Source organism: Gymnogyps californianus, chromosome Z (assembly GCF_018139145.2).
Source record: "Gymnogyps californianus isolate 813 chromosome Z, ASM1813914v2, whole genome shotgun sequence".
NCBI lineage: Eukaryota > Metazoa > Chordata > Aves > Accipitriformes > Cathartidae > Gymnogyps > Gymnogyps californianus.
In genome coordinates, this window is record NC_059500.1 from 28,846,032 (window position 1) to 28,865,075 (window position 19,044).

At 42.8% G+C, this 19,044-nt stretch overlaps 1 protein-coding gene across 5 annotated transcripts; it reads left to right on the plus strand.

Annotated features, from left to right (window-relative positions):
* Positions 1–1,085: 1,085 nt before the first annotated feature.
* CLTA (clathrin light chain A) lies at positions 1,086–16,070 on the plus strand. 5 transcript variants are annotated; one of them, XM_050912875.1, is made up of 5 exons: positions 1,086–1,346; positions 8,729–8,751; positions 10,627–10,744; positions 11,746–11,857; positions 15,622–16,070. In XM_050912875.1, exons 1-5 carry the CDS (start codon positions 1,115–1,117, stop codon positions 15,791–15,793), a joined length of 657 nt encoding a protein of 218 aa, XP_050768832.1. In that variant the 5' UTR covers positions 1,086–1,114; the 3' UTR covers positions 15,794–16,070. The 5 variants fall into 5 exon arrangements, with proteins under 5 accessions (XP_050768832.1, XP_050768835.1, XP_050768833.1 ...); XM_050912878.1 differs by lacking the exon at positions 8,729–8,751 and adding an exon at positions 4,294–4,338 and having other exon boundaries at positions 1,086–1,331; positions 10,643–10,744; XM_050912876.1 differs by having other exon boundaries at positions 1,086–1,331.
* The last annotated feature ends 2,974 nt before the right edge of the window (positions 16,071–19,044 follow it).

Genomic DNA, 19,044 nt, shown 5'->3' on the forward strand with positions numbered 1-19,044 from the left:
GAATTTGGCCACCTTCTGAAACATGTTTGAATGGGATTATAACATAAGCCTGGATGGCATACCTCTAATATACCATGAAACATACAGACAGACTTACAGGCAAAATGTAAGTGGAGTTAACAAGTACCTCTCGCAGCAACTGCACTAACTTAAGAGCTGCCATTGTAATTTTCTCCTTTCTACATCATTATTTTTCCCTCCCCTTACTCCGCTGTGCCAATAAACTCTTTGCAGATCTGTATGATAAACCAGACACAGAAACTTTGTCAAAAAATCGTGTGTATCAGAAGTCATTGCCTTTCAAATAAACACTTCTGTCAATATATGGTCAATATAATACAGTACTTGAAATTACACTAATTTAAGCTTCCCAATACCAGACTGAAAACACACAAAATCAGAACAGAAGACAACTGATGTTTTTATTGACTTATTCTGCAGGTTCAGATTTGTCTCCAAGATGCTGATGGCTCGATGTTGTATTGGCACTGGCATTTACACTGGATCAGTATCTTGTCTGCACTAGATTCAAGAGGAGCACCTGTCCTTTGGCAGGAAGCCAGCACAGCTTCACTTAACGGGGTGCAAGGACAGAAATGCAACGGAGTCAGTCCCTGCCGCAGACCAAATGCTGGTCGCTGCCTGACGCGGGAACAGAGGCCCGTCGGTACCGACCAGGCCTGCTCGGCCGGACGCTGCGCGCGCCCGAGGCCAGGGCCCAGGCCAGACCCAAGGCGTTGCCGCCCGCGGGCGCAGGCCGCGCGCCCGGTACCGCCCGGCTCCTCCGCGCGCCACCAGGTCTGGGGGGAGAGAAGAGCTGGACGTTCCACCTCCCGTCCGCAGCGACGCGACGCCACGCCCCGCCCCCGGCACCCCGCCCTCCCGCGCTCCCAAAGACGCTCTTGGCTCTGATTGGCTCGATCCGAAGGCATCACACGGAGAGTTCCGTTAGCCCCGCCGCCGCCGCTCGCTGATTGGCTTTACCGCTGGGCGGTGCTCGACTCTCATTGGCATAGGCGGGGCGCCCTCCCCTTCCGCGCTAATTTCTGGCGTAGGCGCAGGTACGGAAGCTGTAGAAGCTCGCGCCCTAGTGCCTCCGCCGCTTCTTGCCCCGATGGCCGACTTGGAGCTCTTCGGTACTCAGCAGCAGCCGACGGCCGCCGCCGATAACGGGGCACTGGACGGCGCCGAGGAGGATCCTGCCGCCGCTTTCCTGGCGCAGCAGGAGAATGAGATCGCGGGCATCGAGAACGACGAGGGGTACAGCATCCTGGACGGCGGCGAGGTGCCGGCGACGCTGCAGGTTCCGGAGGGTCTCGACTCGGGTACGCGCGGAGGGACGGTGGGCCCCGCTCCACTCCCCCCTCCCCGTGGCGGGGTGCCCTGCGGAGGGAGGCGCGGTGCCGGGCGGAGAGGAGCGAGGTCCCGGTCTGGCGGGGCTTCGCAGCTTCCCTTCTCCCTCGGAGGCCCAGTGGTCGGGAGGGGGCGGTGTTGGCGGGACCCTCGCCTCGGCTTTCTGCCCCGAGCACGTGCCGCCGGTGAGCGGAGCCTGGCTGTCCGGGGGTGGTCCCGGAATTAGGTCTGGGCCGTGCAGGCATGCCGTCTTGGTCGTCTTGGGTGTGCTCTGCCTTGTGTAAGTTATCTCCCTGCTCCCTCAGACGGGGTGGCGTTTATAGTTTATATTTCCTAAAGATGCCTGGGTGCCCAGGTTTGCGGAAGTGTAGCCTGTTGAGAACACTGCTGAGTAACTGATCTCCTCTAATCCAGGAGCCTGCCTGAAATGAAGATCCACTGAAAGCAGGATAAGTCAGTATGTTCTGGTCTCCCACTTGTGTTTCCATCTTCAGAGGCAGTGATCTTAGTCTTAAAGTATGCTAGCAGTTGAGCTAATGTTTAATTTTACTAAGCCTCTAGCCTTTGTTCCTTGGTAACCTTTGTACTGAATGTGAGAAAACTGGCACTGCAGAACACACTGTTACATTTGGAGGGGGGTGGCTACGTATGTTGGGAACTAGAGGTTAGTGTGTTTTCAGTTAGTCTAATGGTAGCTAAAGCAGCCCTGAATGAACACTTCTGATTATGAAAGGCTTAGGATTTTTAACTGAAGTCTAAGTGGAAAGAGTTGTGAATGTGGGATGATGCTGTACTTAACTGGTGTTTCAACACTCTTGTAAGACTTTGCTTGTACTAGTCACTGGGTCTATAGGAACCTATTTGCTCTCATGTGACATTCCTTTGTTACTTCAGGAAGATGCCACTCTTCTTCAGACGCAGTTGAATAACTTTGCTCCCCAGTTCCCTGTTGGAGCATCTTTAGAATTAAGTCTTCATTGTGCAACCTGATTTCTGAAATTACTGGTATATCTTATGTATGAGGATGCAGGTTCATAGTATCTCTTGGAATAAAGCCTAACTAGATAAACTGAGTAATGGAGACCCGCTGCTTCCAGTGCTTATTTAGTGGTAGTGCAGCCCTTAGAGTCAGCTTATTCATGAAGTTCAAAACATACAGACTATGTACTTCCTGGAAAAGGGGTGTTTACAGGGGAGTAACTTGCTCAAGCACTAGAACATGAGGATAATTGTTATCAGAACACCATCCTGTTTTGATATCAGACATAACTTGACTTCTGTATTCTGTGTATAGTGCAGAAACAGACACAGTGGACACTTCCCCTCTTACTTTCGGAAGCCTCAGACAAGCATTATGCCTAATGGTCTTTACATTCCAGACAGACTCTGGAACATTAAAGTAGCTGTTTGAGGACTAATTTCTTTGGAGAAGGTTCTGACGTTGGCCTTTCTCACAAGGTGCTAGAACCAACTGGATCCCTAACCTTCTCTACATGCATGCAATGTGGCTATTGGAGAGTGATTCATTGTCAAAAAGTCAACTTGTTAAATACTTCTAGATTGGCTTTATACATCAAAGTAGTTCTTAAGCTGCTTTTCTGGAGTTTTTTCTCAAGTCATGTAAGTTCACTTGTGATAGAATGCAGAACTGTTATTGGAGAACTTTCTAGAGAAAGAAGGTCATAAAATAATGAATATGATAATATGATCTAAGGATCTGAGAAGTCCAGTTGTGATCTTGCTTGCTTGTCTGCACTGGGATTGCATTTATTCTCTGGCCTGTTAAATAGGCGAAGCAGATTGTGCTTGTGGACTTTTGGTGGTCCTGTTTTTTAACAGAACATCCATTTGTTGACTGTCAGAGCCTGTACTCACTCCCTCCTTGTTAAAAAGTGCAGACTGCAGCAGTTTAAAATGTACTGGTTCAGGCATGGTGACAAATGATCTAATGACTTCTCTTGCCATTTGTGTTTGAGATTTCTTATCATCTGATCAGTATCCTAACAAATATCAGACAGCTCTAGTCTCTAGTGCATATTAGTTTATTAAACTGTTTTATAATTAAGTTAAATAGGTGAATGCAAGCTTCTTCTTGAAATAATACAAATTCTTATGTAAATCCGTAAGCATTGTGATCAGGGATTTGTGGATTTACCTTTTTTAACCTTTTTGAACTCCTTATTTACAGGTCTGTTGGATAAGTTTTCTTTCTAACTATTGGGCCAAAAGTCATATCTCAGGCAGCTCTCAACTGAAGTTTGAAGATCTTAACTTCAAATATTGTGAGAAGCAGTCACCAACTTCTTGAAATACACTTGTAAGAAATGTGTTTCATACAACAAACAGTTTTTAAATTGCAGCCTCTTAAAAAAAGATTAGACAAATACATGGGCAGTAGTGAACTCCATGAACTGTTAACATCAATATCAGGAAACTGATATTAGTGTATATTTCTGTTAATTGTAGTAATGGTGAGTATGGGGGGAATGGCAGAATGTGGCCATGTCTCTCACCCAGCATCGCTTCATATTGCCATAGTCAGGGTTGGAATACTGGCCTGAACCAGTAGGCCATTTATTATGTAAATAGCTGTCCTGTTCAAGCTTCTGGGCACATGAAAATTAGTCTTATTTCCCTTGAATAATGAAGCATAATCACTGCTTCAGAAAGCAGGAACTACTTATAAATCAAGTAATACAGTGCTGTGGCCTAGTTATTAGTAACTTGATCTTTTATGAGATTTCCTTTTCAGTGATAAATCAATGCCTGCATTTATTTACAGTCAACTTCTCCAGTTCTCTCCAGTCTGACAATACTAGGTTTTCAGGTTATAGCAGTTCACTTGCTGTGTCCTCTGAGCAGGAGAGAGTGAGTTCAGGTTGAAGTGTGTGGCTTCTAGAACCTGTATGTCAATATAAAAACCTTGTGATGCTTGTCAAGTAGCTTCTTATGGAGAATTACATTCAAAGACAAGCAGTTTTAGATGTTAAAAATCATGGAAATATGCACAAGTTTAATGTAGGCTGTCTAGTCTCAAACATTGCCTTCACAGTTTCAAGCTCTGTCATTTTTATATGAACTTGAATGAATGATGTTTCTCCATCTTCTGAAGAGGCTCATGAGCCTCTCTAGTAATTAAGAAACTTAATTGCGTTTGGTGGTTTGTCCATAAACCACATTTAATAGCCTTTCAGGGACTGAATATCAATTCGCTTGAAAATGATTTAGGAAAGAATTGTTTCCTCCTGTCTCTCTCTAATTAACACCACAGACAGAAGGAGTTACTTGTTTGTGACTATTGATATTTTTTCTTGATTGTTTGAACAGCCATTGTTCTGGGTTTTGCTATGCAATCAGTATCTTGACGCTTCAGAGCACCATAAGGTGGCACTGAGAAACGTATAATAAAGGGATGGTATCTGTTTAACTTCTATTTGCTGTGTTGTGGTGATACTGCATTATTATGAAGCTCATGGCAGAAAAACCTATTTTTCTGTTTACAAGAGATACTACATCTATTGGGAAATTACAGACGCTCTTATGGCACAGCATTATTGTAAAGAGAGGAAGGTGTGGTCTAGTACTAGCCTATTGAATATATTGAAAATGAGGGAACTCTAATGGGTTTTGATATGACAGCAGGTTAGAACTAAAACACAGGAAAGAAGCAGTCTTCCTGACCTGCTTGCCTTTATTTTGCACACAGGCATGAGAATGAGTTACAGCTAGAAAAACTATTTCTTCCTCAGTTTCTTACATAACTATCTAAACAAAAACTTCGGAGGAGATTCTTCTTTCTCATCCTCTTGTGGATGAGACGCAGGTGAAGGGGAAGCATGATCTGTGCCCAAAAGAAGAAGGATGGGAAACTAGGCCTTGAGTGGTGAAGTTACTTAACCTTATGCCAGAATATATTAAACTTGGTTATGTTCTTCTGTTCCTTTAACTATAGCTACTAGTTCACTCAAAGTGGCAATGAAGAAGTAGAGTGCTTATTGTTTAAAAGAGATACTGAAAGTAGGTCATAAAAATACTTTTATGTATGGTCATGTTGAAGTTAATTTCTCCTGCATGAGGATATTGTCCAAAGCATAGCTGCATAGGAAGACCTCAGGAGGAACTAATCCATGCGTTAGGAAATGGTTAGACTTGTGTTAGAAGAGCTACCTCTGCAGAGTCCTGCCTCTGACTGTTTTGATAGACATTGTCTTTTGCATTGAGAGTAAGACTTCAGAGAGGCTAGTGAACAAGGCTAAGCAAACTTCCTTTTATGCCAAGTAGTACTGAGTCTCGTATTAATGCAAGTAGTTGCTTTCAGAGTAGTTGATCGTCATTGTGGTAAGCCTCTGAAGCCATATGTTGACTTGTAGGACTAAAGTGACCAAACTGTTGTTGTATTTATCTTGAAGCTACTCAGCCCTTTCTTTTGTAGGCTGTAGTACATGTGGAGGGCACTGATTCTAGCTGCTTGTTTCTGGCAAGCTTGGCTGTTGTTTCTCTCCTGTGAATGCAAGGTAGCTGATATGGCTTATCCTCTCCAAACCCTTCCAGACTCTAAAAACTGTCTGGATTGCTGTGTGGAAGTTCATTATTACCCTACTGTCAACATGTGTTACAGAACTGTAAATGTTTGGACATGTTCTTTGCAACAGTATCCTTAGAAATAAAGCTTTATCTTAAGTTCAGAAGCAAACACCGAGGAATATGGATCATCAGTAACTAGAATAGTTCTAAATGTGCAATGTTAACTTCAGGAGCTTCAAGATGCTATACTGTGATGGAATTGGATGGACTCTGAAGCCAGTAGAGAGCTCTCATTGTTCATGGCCGATGAAAACATGATGATAGCAGTAACAGTGTTTAGGCTTTTTTTGTGGAAAGTCAGGTATGAAATGACATGTTTCTGTGGAGAAAGAAATCTGATACACAACTAGCATTGATTATTGATATGAAGGCTGGCAAGCAGATAGTTTTTCTACACTTCATACTGAATTATACAAACACTGAGACTGGAGAGCTGAAATGAGTGAATGTTTGACTATTGGTCTTGTTCCAGTTAGCATATGTATGGGCATATGACAGCATGCTGGTACAGTGCCATTTCCTCTTCTGCTTGCAGTATGCTCAGTCATCATGCTGACTCTGCATCTTAATCACAAGTTCTAGGGAGCTCAAAACAGATGGGAAGTTTGTTTTAATACTTTTAATGCTTCTGTCCTGGGTGCCCTCTGGAAGTTAGTGGCTGTTTCTATGCAGAAGAAAAGTCGCCCCAAGACAAACACATCTGTGTTATCTCAGCCACAGCCCTCAGCAATGATATTGTTCCTTTTACCTCAGCAGACTACCAGTCTGAGTACTGAAGACCTTAATGAATGTTTTTTGGTGTAACAAGAAAACTTGATCATATTATCACAGTTCTTGGAAGAATCTTCAAGACTTATTAGTCCTTTCACCTAGCTGGTGAGTCAGTGCTTTCCAAGGAGTCTCTCTCATGAAACAACTGCCTTCCTTCTGGAGATGAGAACTATGTATATTTAATGGCTAGCCTCTCTGGGGTGTTGTAGCAATCAACTTGTGTCTCCAGTTTGATTGTCTGAATGTGTGAATTGCTCTCTGCTCTTCCAAGGTAGGCAGAGCGGGCAGCTGGCTTATTCAAGCTGTTAATGTCAGTATGAGTTATAGACCCTGGCTTAGCTTTAATTCCAGCCCTGTCAGAAGAAGGTGAACAGCTGCAGCACGCGTCTGTAGTGCAGATGGGCTTAAATTGAAGGACAGTGAAGTGTAGGCGTGTTTTCTTTGTGGGCTTTAGTCTTCACAAACCTATTCAGTAGAAATGTTAATTGTAGCTGTAACTGGCTAAGTCAGTGTACGTGCAGTGATCTCTACAAATCTGCTTTGAGGGAGCTTCCAGATTGATGTTAAGTGATGCGCAGGGTAGCTGCTGTGAAGCAGACAGATGCTGTTAGCTTTATGTGCCTCTCAAACCAGTTGAAGTAGCTACCATCTTTGAGATATAGGAGTCTAGTTATAAAATACTAGGTTCTCATAACTGAAAAGCTAGGTTTTGGTAACTTGAGTCTTCCCCTACTGAAGTTAGTAACTATGTTCTTGGAGACTAGTGTCTTCCAACTTAACTACCATGTTTGAACTGATGACTTTACAGTCCTGTACCTAATACAGTTAATGATTCCTAGTCAGGGCTCAGGGGTAAGTACTTAATACTTGCCTAGTTTCCTGATAAAGGAATATGAAGAGCTTCCTGTGTACCATTAACACCACTAGTGTGAAACTGGGGCATACATAGCCACAAAGAAATAGATGATACAGCAGCATAATGCTCTTAGTTTTAGGTGAATTAGCTATCTTATTTAAGAGGGTGGTGCAAAATAAATTGATTTTCTGCTTACTATTGGCTGACTTTGGTGCAGTCTCTTCTTTCATTGAAGAGTGTATTAACATGGTGGAAGCACTTCTGTGTGATAACTTTATCCATGGTAGCATTACGGGTGAGACAAAGGTAGTAACATGACTTGTTATATCACGCAGACAGATGTTACGTAGCACTGTTGCAGAGAGATGCCTTGCTGAGATTTAGCAGTTCTTGAAAATCTTGGTGTGCTTTGCATTGTCTGGAGATTTAAATAGTTTCACAAACTCAAAAGTTTGTCTCACAACTGAGATGTTTCTTATGGCTGTGTTTTAGTAAGATGGACTTTTGGGGTTCTGTGGCAGAGATATCTAGCTGGTCCTGTTCCTGAGGCTCTACTGCCAGTGTCACTTCAGAGGGAATAATGCTACAGCTGAAGCACGAAACTGTCAAACATGTCATCACAGAAGGTAGCAGAAAGGTGACTTTACTAGGAATGTTAGCTATATCTTTTGAGCTGAGTAGGAATTAGGAGGTAACCAAACTAGGATAAGAATTACTAAGTGTTGGCTGCAGGATTGTTAATCTTCCAGGTAGAGACTAAAACAGTGAGTCATGCTGCTTAACTTCTGAACAGTTGTCTAGTAGTCAGCTTCTAAGACAGAGAGGAGAAAGTGGGAGTAACTTCAGAACACTGTAGCAGCTTCTCAGCAGTATCAGCTCTGCTGTTTATGTAGTCTGAAGCATGATCTCATGATGAAGACATGACCTTGTATTACTGGTTCTGCAGAATAATGGCTCACTTGGTTTCTTGTGCCTATCCAGAAAAGTGCAGAGATAAGGAAGTGACCCTGCAGGGTATCAAGTAACACTCACTTGCATAACTCCCACATTAGATACTCTAGTAGAGCTTTCCATACAAGTTACTGAAATCAGTCTATCTAACTGTTCTGTTGTTTCTCAAATGGCTAAATTACAGTCACTTCTTTACAGGTGCTGTTGATGGAGTGGTTAATGGAGATGTCTATCAGGTAAGATTGAAGTATTCTGTACTTAGAATGTGCTGTTCTACTCTGAGAACTTTACCTTAATCCAGACTAATACTTCCCATTTCTTGTTTCTAATGTACTTTTATCTCATCTCTGAAGAGGAACTTCTATTCTGATAGCTCATCTCATAAAGCTGTTAAAGCTCTTAATAGGCTCCTCCTCTGAACTTAGAGGCAGCTTAAAGCAGCAGTATGTTTTGAATTATGGCTTAATAGGACATAACCACTGTAAGCAGACTGACAGGCTCTGTCGTGTGACTTAACGTTGACTTGCGACTGCCTAATAAGCTGAAAGCATGCTCTGACTACCTAGTTTAAAGCAGAGTTTTCTGAATTGCTTGTTCTTTAACGATAATTCATGTGTCCTGGTTGTCTTATCAAGATTGGTCTCACAAGGAGCTGACTGAAAACATTATACACTTCTTAGTGACAAAGTTGCATGAAATTAAGCTGCTGGCTAAATAGCTCAATCATAGTATGAGAGCATGTTAGTCAGCCATGGTAATGACAAAAGGAAGAGGTATTTGCTTTATTAGTGTCAGGCAGGAATGAGGCATGCTAAAGCAATCACTGTGTTGTAACTGAATTTCACACCAGTTTGGCTAAGGCATTGTCATTGCCTGGTATCAGAGTTGGCTGGATAGCCCTGATCAAATGAATGCTTGAGAAGGAGGCAGCATATGAGCTACTTCTCCATAGAGTTTTAAGTGAACACTGAGCTTTGTGGAGATGCAAACAGCTTTCACTGCTGCTCACGTTTTTATAGACTCACCATTGCTGTGAGATGGATGAGAAAACTGTATCTTACTGGCCCTTTGAGCTTCCTTATACAACAGAAGGTAGATGAAATATCTTGATTTTGTTTGCAATTCTAAGTGACCAGCTGCTTTTGTTGATAGAGCTTCCCCTTAATAAGGAAGAACAGACTGAATGGGCTATATGTAACTTTTTTTTTAGCTACCTGTAACTAGTTTGGCCCTGCAACTGGCCAATTTATTTTCTTTTGGATTGATAGCTCCTTCTCTTTGCATTATTCCTTCATTGAAGGCTACAGGAGGTCCAAAGAGGGGCAAGATGCAGCCAAATCTGTCATTAGCTGCAATCCCATCTGGTACTGTCAGGGATGGTATTTTTTAGGTCTGTTAAAAGTAGGGTGAACCGATAAAAGTTGTTGGACTTGGAGTATTCTCTGTGGAAAATAGCACAATATTCGCTAGCTTTGCAAATCTGATGTATTAATGATAGCCCTATTCATTGCAAGTCTTTGAGCTATTGTATAGTGAAAAGTATGCTAGTACTCATACTGTTTTGATGCTTAAATGTTGGAATGCCTCTTGTGTTCTAAGCTGCATACAGCAATCCAAATTCTGTAATGTCTTTAAAGGACATTGGCTTTTAATATTGGTTAAGTTTGCAAATGTCTCTGAAGGAGACAAGTTACAGAGAATGTTTTAAACTCCTAGGCTCAAAACTGTAAAAAAATAAAAAATTACTTTCACAGCAAATATTTAAGTGAAATGAACTAGAGGATCTCCAGGCCTACAACTGCATAGTGAGGTGCTGGGCATTGTCTTCTGCTTTCTTCAGGCATAGAGCTCTGGCATAGTTAGACTTCCCAGTCAACTTGAATTTGTGTTTGATCTCTGATTGCTAGAGGCAGTCCTGAATTAATTTGCTTCAATCCTGCTGTAATTTGTGGCAAGATGTTTTTGTGTTAATGGTGGAAATGCAGTATAACATCAGATGAATGTATTATGTGCTCAGTTCAAATAGAGTCTAATTTTATGTAGCTTGCAGGCAGTTATCTGAAATATTCAGTTGTCATGTATAAATGACATTACTATTCCTTCCCTTTAAGGAGAGTAATGGTCCAGCAGACTCCTATGCTGCTATATCCCAAGTAGATCGACTCCAGTCAGAACCAGAGAGCATTCGTAAGTGGAGAGAGGAGCAAAAGGAGCGCCTGGAGCAACTTGGTAAGGAGGGTGTTTGTTGCAGTAGTGTTCTTCCTTGTGAGTAACTTAGTGGCAGCTTTTTAAGCAGCAGAATTCTCAGCCATGGCTTCTGGCTCTTGGGAATCTAACATGCTTCTTGAGTTTGAGCAGCAAGTCTGGATGAATCTTCTAGTAAGCAGACTTAATACTGGTGTAGGAGTCAGCAAGCAAGTGGCTCTCTGAACCTTAAGAGTATTCACGTAGCCTGCCCTTATAAATAAGCTGACAGAAAATGAACAACTTTTATCGGCAGAAAAGAGTGAATAAATACTGCAGGCATCAGCACTTTTTTCAAAGGATAAAGATTACTTATTTTGTAATTGCTGAGGCCATCTGTTGTCACATGGATCTTAATCTAATAGTCAAATAATGTACTAGTAACTAAACTAATACAGCTATCAAATGCAGTGAAGCTGTGGACAGCGAAGCTGTGGACAGCTTCTAAGAGCCTACAAACTGGTATGCTTTTCACTTACATTAGGGAGGAGGCTTTGCTTGAAATTGTTAGGACAGAACCTTCTGTACAATGTGATTCTGGATAGAGCTGAGCCTGTTGCTCCTCTTCTGGGCTAGTTAAAGCAGATGAGCTTGTCCTGAAATGTAGGCTAGGTGTGAAAGCATGCTGAGTACCAGGCTCCTTCACTTTGTCTAAGCACAGAGGCTTTACTGAGCTTTGTTCTAGCACTAGCATAGCAAGGTGACTGTCTGTTTTTGAACAGTTTGCAGGCCAGCAGACTTACTGACTCTGAATTAGTCTACAAATGCCTATCCTAAACTGGACTGTCCCAGTTAAGCAGTGCAGGCATTCTGTTTAGCTAATCCTCTGAATGTTCCCGGTTCTCATGGCCTAAATCAGGAAATCTCCTAACCCTTATTTCAGTAGATCATGCAGCTGTCTGCACTAGAGTGCACCCTGAGCCATCAGCTGAAGCAAGATCCAGCTGGAACAAACATGACTGACAAATCAATTCTTAAATCTTCAGATGCGAACTCACGAAAGCAGGAAGCAGAATGGAAGGAGAAAGCAATAAAGGAGTTGGAGGAGTGGTATGCAAGGCAAGATGAAAAGCTCCAGAAAACAAAAGCCAGCAACAGGTAAGGTTTCTCCAGCCATCTGAAGAGTTATGGTACTGGATATGAAGGTAATGGGGGAGGGAGGTTAGAATACTTCTAGTATGTGCTAAGGCAGTAGTCCTTCAGATCATTAAAGTAATGTCTTCTACTAAGAAATGGGTCTGCAGTGGTAGACCATCTTTTTTTCTTAGAATCTAGATTAAATGTCCAAGAATAGCAAGAGAAAGCATTAAGATAATGAACCAGAATTACTGAAGACTCCTTAAGACACAAAGTTTGAACGTGGCCAGAAAAAGTTTCAGTCTACCCACTTTTTTGCATGCTCCTAGCTGCACAGGTCTTCAGTGACTGTAATTACCTACGTTGAGGCTAGCAATCTTACTTGCTATCTTTAGATCACGTGGAAGTGGCCTTCTAGTTAGTCTTTGCTATGAGTTATTTTATTAGATGTCTTAAAACCTTTGGCTGCTTCTTTTGGAAGTGTTTGAGAAATAACCTGACCCAGTTCTGCTAGTGAAGAACTAAATGCTGACTGTGTCTGTGTTGGGTTTGAATTGTCTAATTATGGGGCCTGGGGCAGAAACTAATGACTTGGCTGCTACTCTGGAAAGCTCTTACACTTTCTTAGATGTTCCCTGTGGAATTTTGACTTCAAGCTACGTAAATGTAACTGTGATAGTACTGACTTAATACCACTTAGATCTCTACTTATGATCTAGGGTTGCCAGTGTCGTTCTGTCCAAGTAATCATCAGGGCTGCTTTATACTTTGGGAACCCACAGACTTCAAGATGAACTGTTTTTTTGAAACACCATTTTTCTTATCAAAATGGCCAGCAGGTTTGTCTTGAGTAAGTAGAGTCCTAGGTAGACTCTACTTCTTACTAAAGGAAGAAGGGAGGCCTACACTTCCTACAGAATTATGGATTTGACACTTCCATTCACTGAGGTACAGTCTTTTGGTTGGGCCAAGAAAGGGAAACAGGATAGGCACTCTTCTATTTGGTGGTCAGAGCTCATGACACCCCATAGCTTTATTGTGGCCAGTGTTAAAGTGCAGGGTATGCATTCTGGAGCAGGGTCCATTTAACAAGTGTCGCGCAGAAGGCGTGTTTGGCATTCTCATCAGCCTGGTGAGATCTGTCTCCTAATGGTAGTTTCTGTCCACTGGAAGTAGCCTAATGCTAACACTGGGACTGTAGTCCTAAACTAGCTGGTCCCAACTTCTAGGATACAGCAGAGCTTTTGTGTTGCACCTCTGAGGCAATGGCTTAATTGATACATTCCATGTGGTAGCTGCTTTCCTGTTACAGTAAGTCTAGGTGATACAAGGTTAATGTGCTTGTTAAAACTGCCTTCAGCTGTGTTCCGTACTTTTCATCCTTATCTCTTTTCTCCTGCCTGCTTGCCTGCCTGTTGGACTACTTGCTACCTAGGGTGGCAGATGAAGCTTTCTACAAACAACCCTTCGCTGACGTGATTGGTTATGTGTATGTTACTTAACTACTAATTCTGTTTGCTAGTCAACTAGGTAATGAGGAGGATCAGAAATAATGCTGAATGTCTGAAGATGTCTTCTGAATATTTCATGGCAGTATAAGCTAATAGCCTTTACTTTTTGGACTGACTGTGATCTGCAGTATTAAGTGCAGTTTTCCTGTAAGGACCCCATACGCTGCACAACATCCAGCACTTTCATTAAGTCATGTAGTATACATACCACTGGAATTTTGGTAATGACTTCAGTAGTCTTTAGATGTGCGGGTTTACAGTTGTTTCCAAGCCAGTGAACACTGCTTAGCAAGATGCTTTGCTGGGTTAGTGTCTGCAGTCTCACATGGGTGCTGTATTTAGTCCTAGTCACTTCCACAGAGAAACACAATGTTTAACTCTGCATTCTCTGTAACAGGCATTGAGCTCCTGATCTGTGCTCATTTGCCTACATAATCAGAAAAATATTCAAGCAATGCTTGCACGTAAAGCTCCGCAAGCCAAGGAAGGTAGAAATGAATTGCCTGCCATAAATCAGGGTAGAAGAGATGCGTGCAGATAGAAATAGGATGTTACTAGAGGACAGATGAAAAGTACAAGAAGGTGGTATTGGAAAATCAGCATTAGCTGCTGGGAGAACATTTAGGAGCAGCTCTGTGTAGACATTTTGCCAGCCTAATGGATCAATGAGAATATAGCAATGACTTTCAAGCCCCAATGAGTATGCTGGTTTCCATGGGCTGGAAGGATTGCAATGTTCACTGGCTTGTTCATGTATTTTAATTCCTTCCCTTAATTTGTAGACTTGAATTGAAAGATGGCCATGTCACAGATTCTAAGGTAACACCTTTAGAAGGTGTATTGGTGAGCCATGATGTGGCTTTGAGTGCATTAATATTGAAGGTCCAGTGTGGAATTCATTACCTAACTGTAGGTGGATGGAAACCAAGACTTGTGAAATGATGGATTTACAGGTGGTGTTTGACTTTTCTGCAGTCTCCTGAAGTTGATTTTGATAGATTTTTCCAATAAACCCCTTATTTTCATATATCCAATGCAAATGTGCAGTAGAAGTGCTGCAGAATAAAACTGGCAGCCTGTTTCCTGAATGTAGGCTAAGCTACTAGTGCATGTTCAGCCAGCTGATCATCTGCATTAAACTCATTCTCATTTTCTATATCTGACTTAAACTTTCTCTCCTTGTTTCTTTTCTTCTCTTCACCTTTAAGCACAAACATAAATCATCCTTGCTACAGCCTAGAACAGTTAAGTAAAAAAAATCTTCACTGCCCCTTAAAAGTGTCATGTCACATAAAGTAGCAGTGTTGTAGTGACCCTTGTCTTCAGTGGTGTCTGTAATCTTATCATCCCTGTGAACAGTGCTGAACCCTCATGGGAGTCATCTTCACTGCTTTTTCTGTACTGCTTGTTGGAGTAGATGGATTTGGTTTGATCTCTTGATGCTTACTGCTCTTGCACTCGGGCAGCTACCAGGGCCCCACAGTTCATGTAAACTGGATGCTGGAGTGTTATCCTTGCATTGAAGCAATGCTGTTGCCAGTATAGCAATGCCAAAAGGGTACAGCTGGGAAGCCATTGGCACTAACCTGTACATAATGTACTTAGAGTCTCTTTAGGGTGAGAGCAGGAGAAATGTGTTTATCCTGTGAGCTGACCTCAAATGAGTCATCGCCTCTGCCAAGATATGCTTTAGTCTGTAGCGCCCACAAGCATGGGATTCATGACTTAAATTCCTTTTGATTCTTGCTGCTTCTCTACAGCATTGGGAATCATCAGCAGATAGTTTTATGATGGCCCGTAGGCCTTGGGGCTGATTTGGATCCTCAAATGGAATCTGTTTTAAGACATGCTTGCAGGGAGTTGTAAATTGCCAGTTGGCAAGTGTCCAATATAAGCCATGAAGTAGCAGAGGCTTAACTTGTTAAGACTTGGGCATTTCTCCATAAATAAAATGCCTACATAGGAGTACCTTACTTCCTGGCAGTTTGTGTGGTGACTCCTTAGGCAAAGACTCAATAACTATTCTTAAAACCAAACACCTGTATTCCAACATTTTACACAGCAATCCTCTGCACTGCTTGTGCATAGCATACTACTGCAACCTACTTTCATCTCCAGGGTTGGGGCAGTGGGAGCTTAAGTAGCCATAATGTCCACAAGCAGCTGTCAGGTCACATTTCTTATGAAACATGCTGAAAGAAACTGTATCCTATAAGAGGGGAGGAGTGCCTTATATGTTAGGCATTAACGCAAGGTGCATTGCATTGCTTTTAGGGCAGCTGAAGAAGCCTTTGTGAATGATGCAGAAGACATTTTTCCAGGCACTGAGTGGGAACGTGTGGCTCAGCTCTGTGATTTTAATCCCAAGTCTAGTAAGCAGGCAAAAGATGTGTCCCGCATGCGTTCAGTCCTCATCTCACTCAAGCAGGCTCCGCTGGTTCGCTGAAGGAAAGCACAATGGAAACACTACAAATGCAATATCTAAATGTTACTCAGAGAAGCTGTGTTTGCAGTAATTGGATTAATTGTTTGAATGGTTTTTTTTTTTGGACCAAAACTTATGATGTATCTAGAGCTGATCATTGTTTGATTGCATGTTCTTCCTCATGTTTCCTTTCTGTGTCTGAAATGGGAGAACCTCCAAAACTGTAGTCTCTGTGCTGCTGTGCACTGAGATGTCACTTCCCATGTTACTGATATTAAAGATCTGTTAAACAGCAAAATGTGTTGACTTTCAATGAATTAAGAAGGTCTCCTGCTTCCTTTCGACAAGGGGTGTTTGAATTGAGTGTGAGCAAACATATCTCTTAATTGCTGGTGATTTCACCTTGCTGGTGACTGACCAGCCAGCAATGCTCCTGGCCTCTTGAGAGGCTGTCCTGCTTGTCTCTATAAGCTTTCTTAAAGCTCTTGAGAGCTTTAGTTTAAAAACTGCTTCCCTATCCAATTTATCACACAAGATAGAAGCTCTAGGAAACTGGAGCAGCAGGCTTGTTAAGGAGCTTATCTCACTTCTAGTGGAACTGAGGGCACTGCCTTCTGCAGGCAAGCAGTTCTGTGTAGTTTTCTGCTGTCACTCCAGCTGCAGATCTTAGGCTAGAAATGCAGTACAGGGCACTGAGTAGTTTAAAGCCTTTGATATTTTACTGCATATTCTCTTCTGCCATGTATTCAACGCTGGCTTCATATGCAAAGTCCTGTTGTGCAGAGGCTGTTTGGGTGTTTTTGAACTGTGTGCTTGTCTTTACTGACTCTTGCAGACGCTTTCTCCCACCAGGGTGGTGGACTGGAGATTTGGAGAGCAAGAGAAGGGAAGACTTGCTCTCACTGCTGCTCATCTACTTGGTTGGAGCTCTGTCTGCCAAGGTGGTTGAATTTGAAACAAACTGATCCAGAAGAATCTCTGTTCTGCTCCTTCCTTGGCTCTCTAATTTCACCCAGCATTCACAGGGGCTGTATTCTAGCCTTGTTCTGGTAAGACTCACCTTAGCTGTCTCTATTGTAAGAATAGTCTGTTCAGTCTCATACATTATTTCACCATTTTTATCAGATACAGTAGCTTAACTAGCGTGTAGCAGAATTGCGTTAATACCTTTTTGTGTACAAGCTGGAAGGTTAGTGCAGGCAGTTTGAATAGGGATGCAGATTAAAACTTCCTAAGGTTCAGGGAGTTGCTGCACAGCAACTGTCTTAACTGTGTCCCTTTGGTGGATAAGATATTGAATAAATGCTTGCCAGCTGGGCTTCAATAGTTAAGCTGTACCTTACTGTTGTCTATAGTGACTGGAGCTATTCTTGTGTTCGCAAGTGTATTCACAAGCTCTACTGATGAGTGGTGATGAAAATGATAGTAGACTACAGGTCTGGAAGCTTAATTCCATGGAAGATTAAAGCAGGAAAATATTTTCTGAACTGCACAGGGATACCACAGGTGAGTTTAATAGGACTGAAGGACAAAGCAAGTCCGTAGAATACTGATACTCAGTGCTAGCCTTGACCAATTATGCATTCACCTTGACTGAAAACTTTCTTCTGGTCACCCCAAGGCTCTACAAACAAAGGCTCCTAAAATGCATTGGTAATTTAATAAAGAAAAATTCCACTGTGTTAAATACACAATGTTTAAAATGTTAATTTGAATTTACTGAAATTTGAAAGATCAGCAGATTAGAGGAGTTCCTGCACACTGAGTTATGGAACTGATTAATCACCACATTGTCCTATCTCACAGGACATTTTTGGTGCTAAGGGCATGGTTTTGAGCTGCAATCCAAGAAAATGGGCAGACTCTCAAATTCAAGGCCAAAGCAATGTCACAGAAGTTAAAGCAGTGTTTTATAAGCTGGGTTTGCAGGGGCTGACAATGTGTCTGCAGGTTTTTTGTGTATACCATCTAGCTGGAACACTTAACAAGCATCTCTGTGGGGTTTGGTTACCTCCTCTAGCTCTTGTGCTGAGATTTTGCAGATTCTCTCTTCTGCCTTAATTTTATATTCAAGTATGCTAGCTCACTGTCTCCCTTCTACCTGAGGGAGGTAGGAAGGGACCTTTGGAGGTCATCTGCTCCAACCCCCCTGCTCAAGCAGGGCCACCTAGAGCTGGGTGCCCAGGACCATGTCCAGACAGCTTTTGGAGATCTCCAGGGAGGGAGACTCCCCCACCTCTCTGGGCAACCTGTGCCGGTGCTCAGTCACCCTCACAGTGAAGAAGTGTTTCCTGATGTTCATGAGGAACCTCCTGTGCTTCAGTCTGTGCCCACTGCCTCTTCTCCTGTCACTGGGCACCACTGAAAAGAGCCTGGCTCTGTCATCTTTGCACCCACCCTCCAGATATTGGTACACATTGATGAGATTCCCCCTGAGCCTTCTCTTCTCCAGGCTGAACACTCCCAGCTCTCTCAGCCTTTCCTCATAGAAGAGATACTGTAGTTGCTTAATCATCTTTGTGGCCCTTTGTTGGACTCTCTCCAGTATGTCCATGTCTCTTGTACTGAGGAGCCCAGAACTGGACCCAGCACTCCATGCAGCCTCCCCAGTGGTGTGGCCTCACCAGTGCTCTACTCAGACTTTCTGTGTCTGAGAATTATTTTAGGTACTTAGACGTTGTGACACTGAGCAAAAGAATACTCAACTTTATTGGGGCCAGTCTGAGCCCCTGTCTGTGCTTCTGAACACTGACTTGTTTCCTTCAGAGGTCAGCATCTGTCACTTTGTTTTTTGACTTCATGTGACAACTCTGTGTTACCTCTGGCCTAGTTGAGCATACTCATTCCTCTGTTCATTGGCCTTAACTGCCCACTGATGCTGCCTATCTCCATAGCGTGTAGCTGATGCAGAAAAATTAGTCTAGTGGAATCTGGAGAAAAAAATGGACACTTCCTATCCTTAAAACCCCAGGTGCATCTGCACAAAGATCTCATGCAGCATTGAGAGAGAAGCTGCTGACTCCTGCTGAATATATTCTGGTATAGAACTTGCTTTGTTTAGCTTGTGATCAGGTGGCAGCCGGCACCCAGCCAGTCTGGAATGAGCATTTGTAGAGAAGAAGGGGGATGGAGAGAAGGTCATGGGTTCATTAGAAAGCAGGGAGCCTGAAAATGACAGTGCTGCACCTTCATCCTCTTAGCCTGAGGAACCTGGGTAACAGTTTTGAGTAGCCATAAACCAACATGCTATGGCTCGCCTGTGTCTTGCTGGT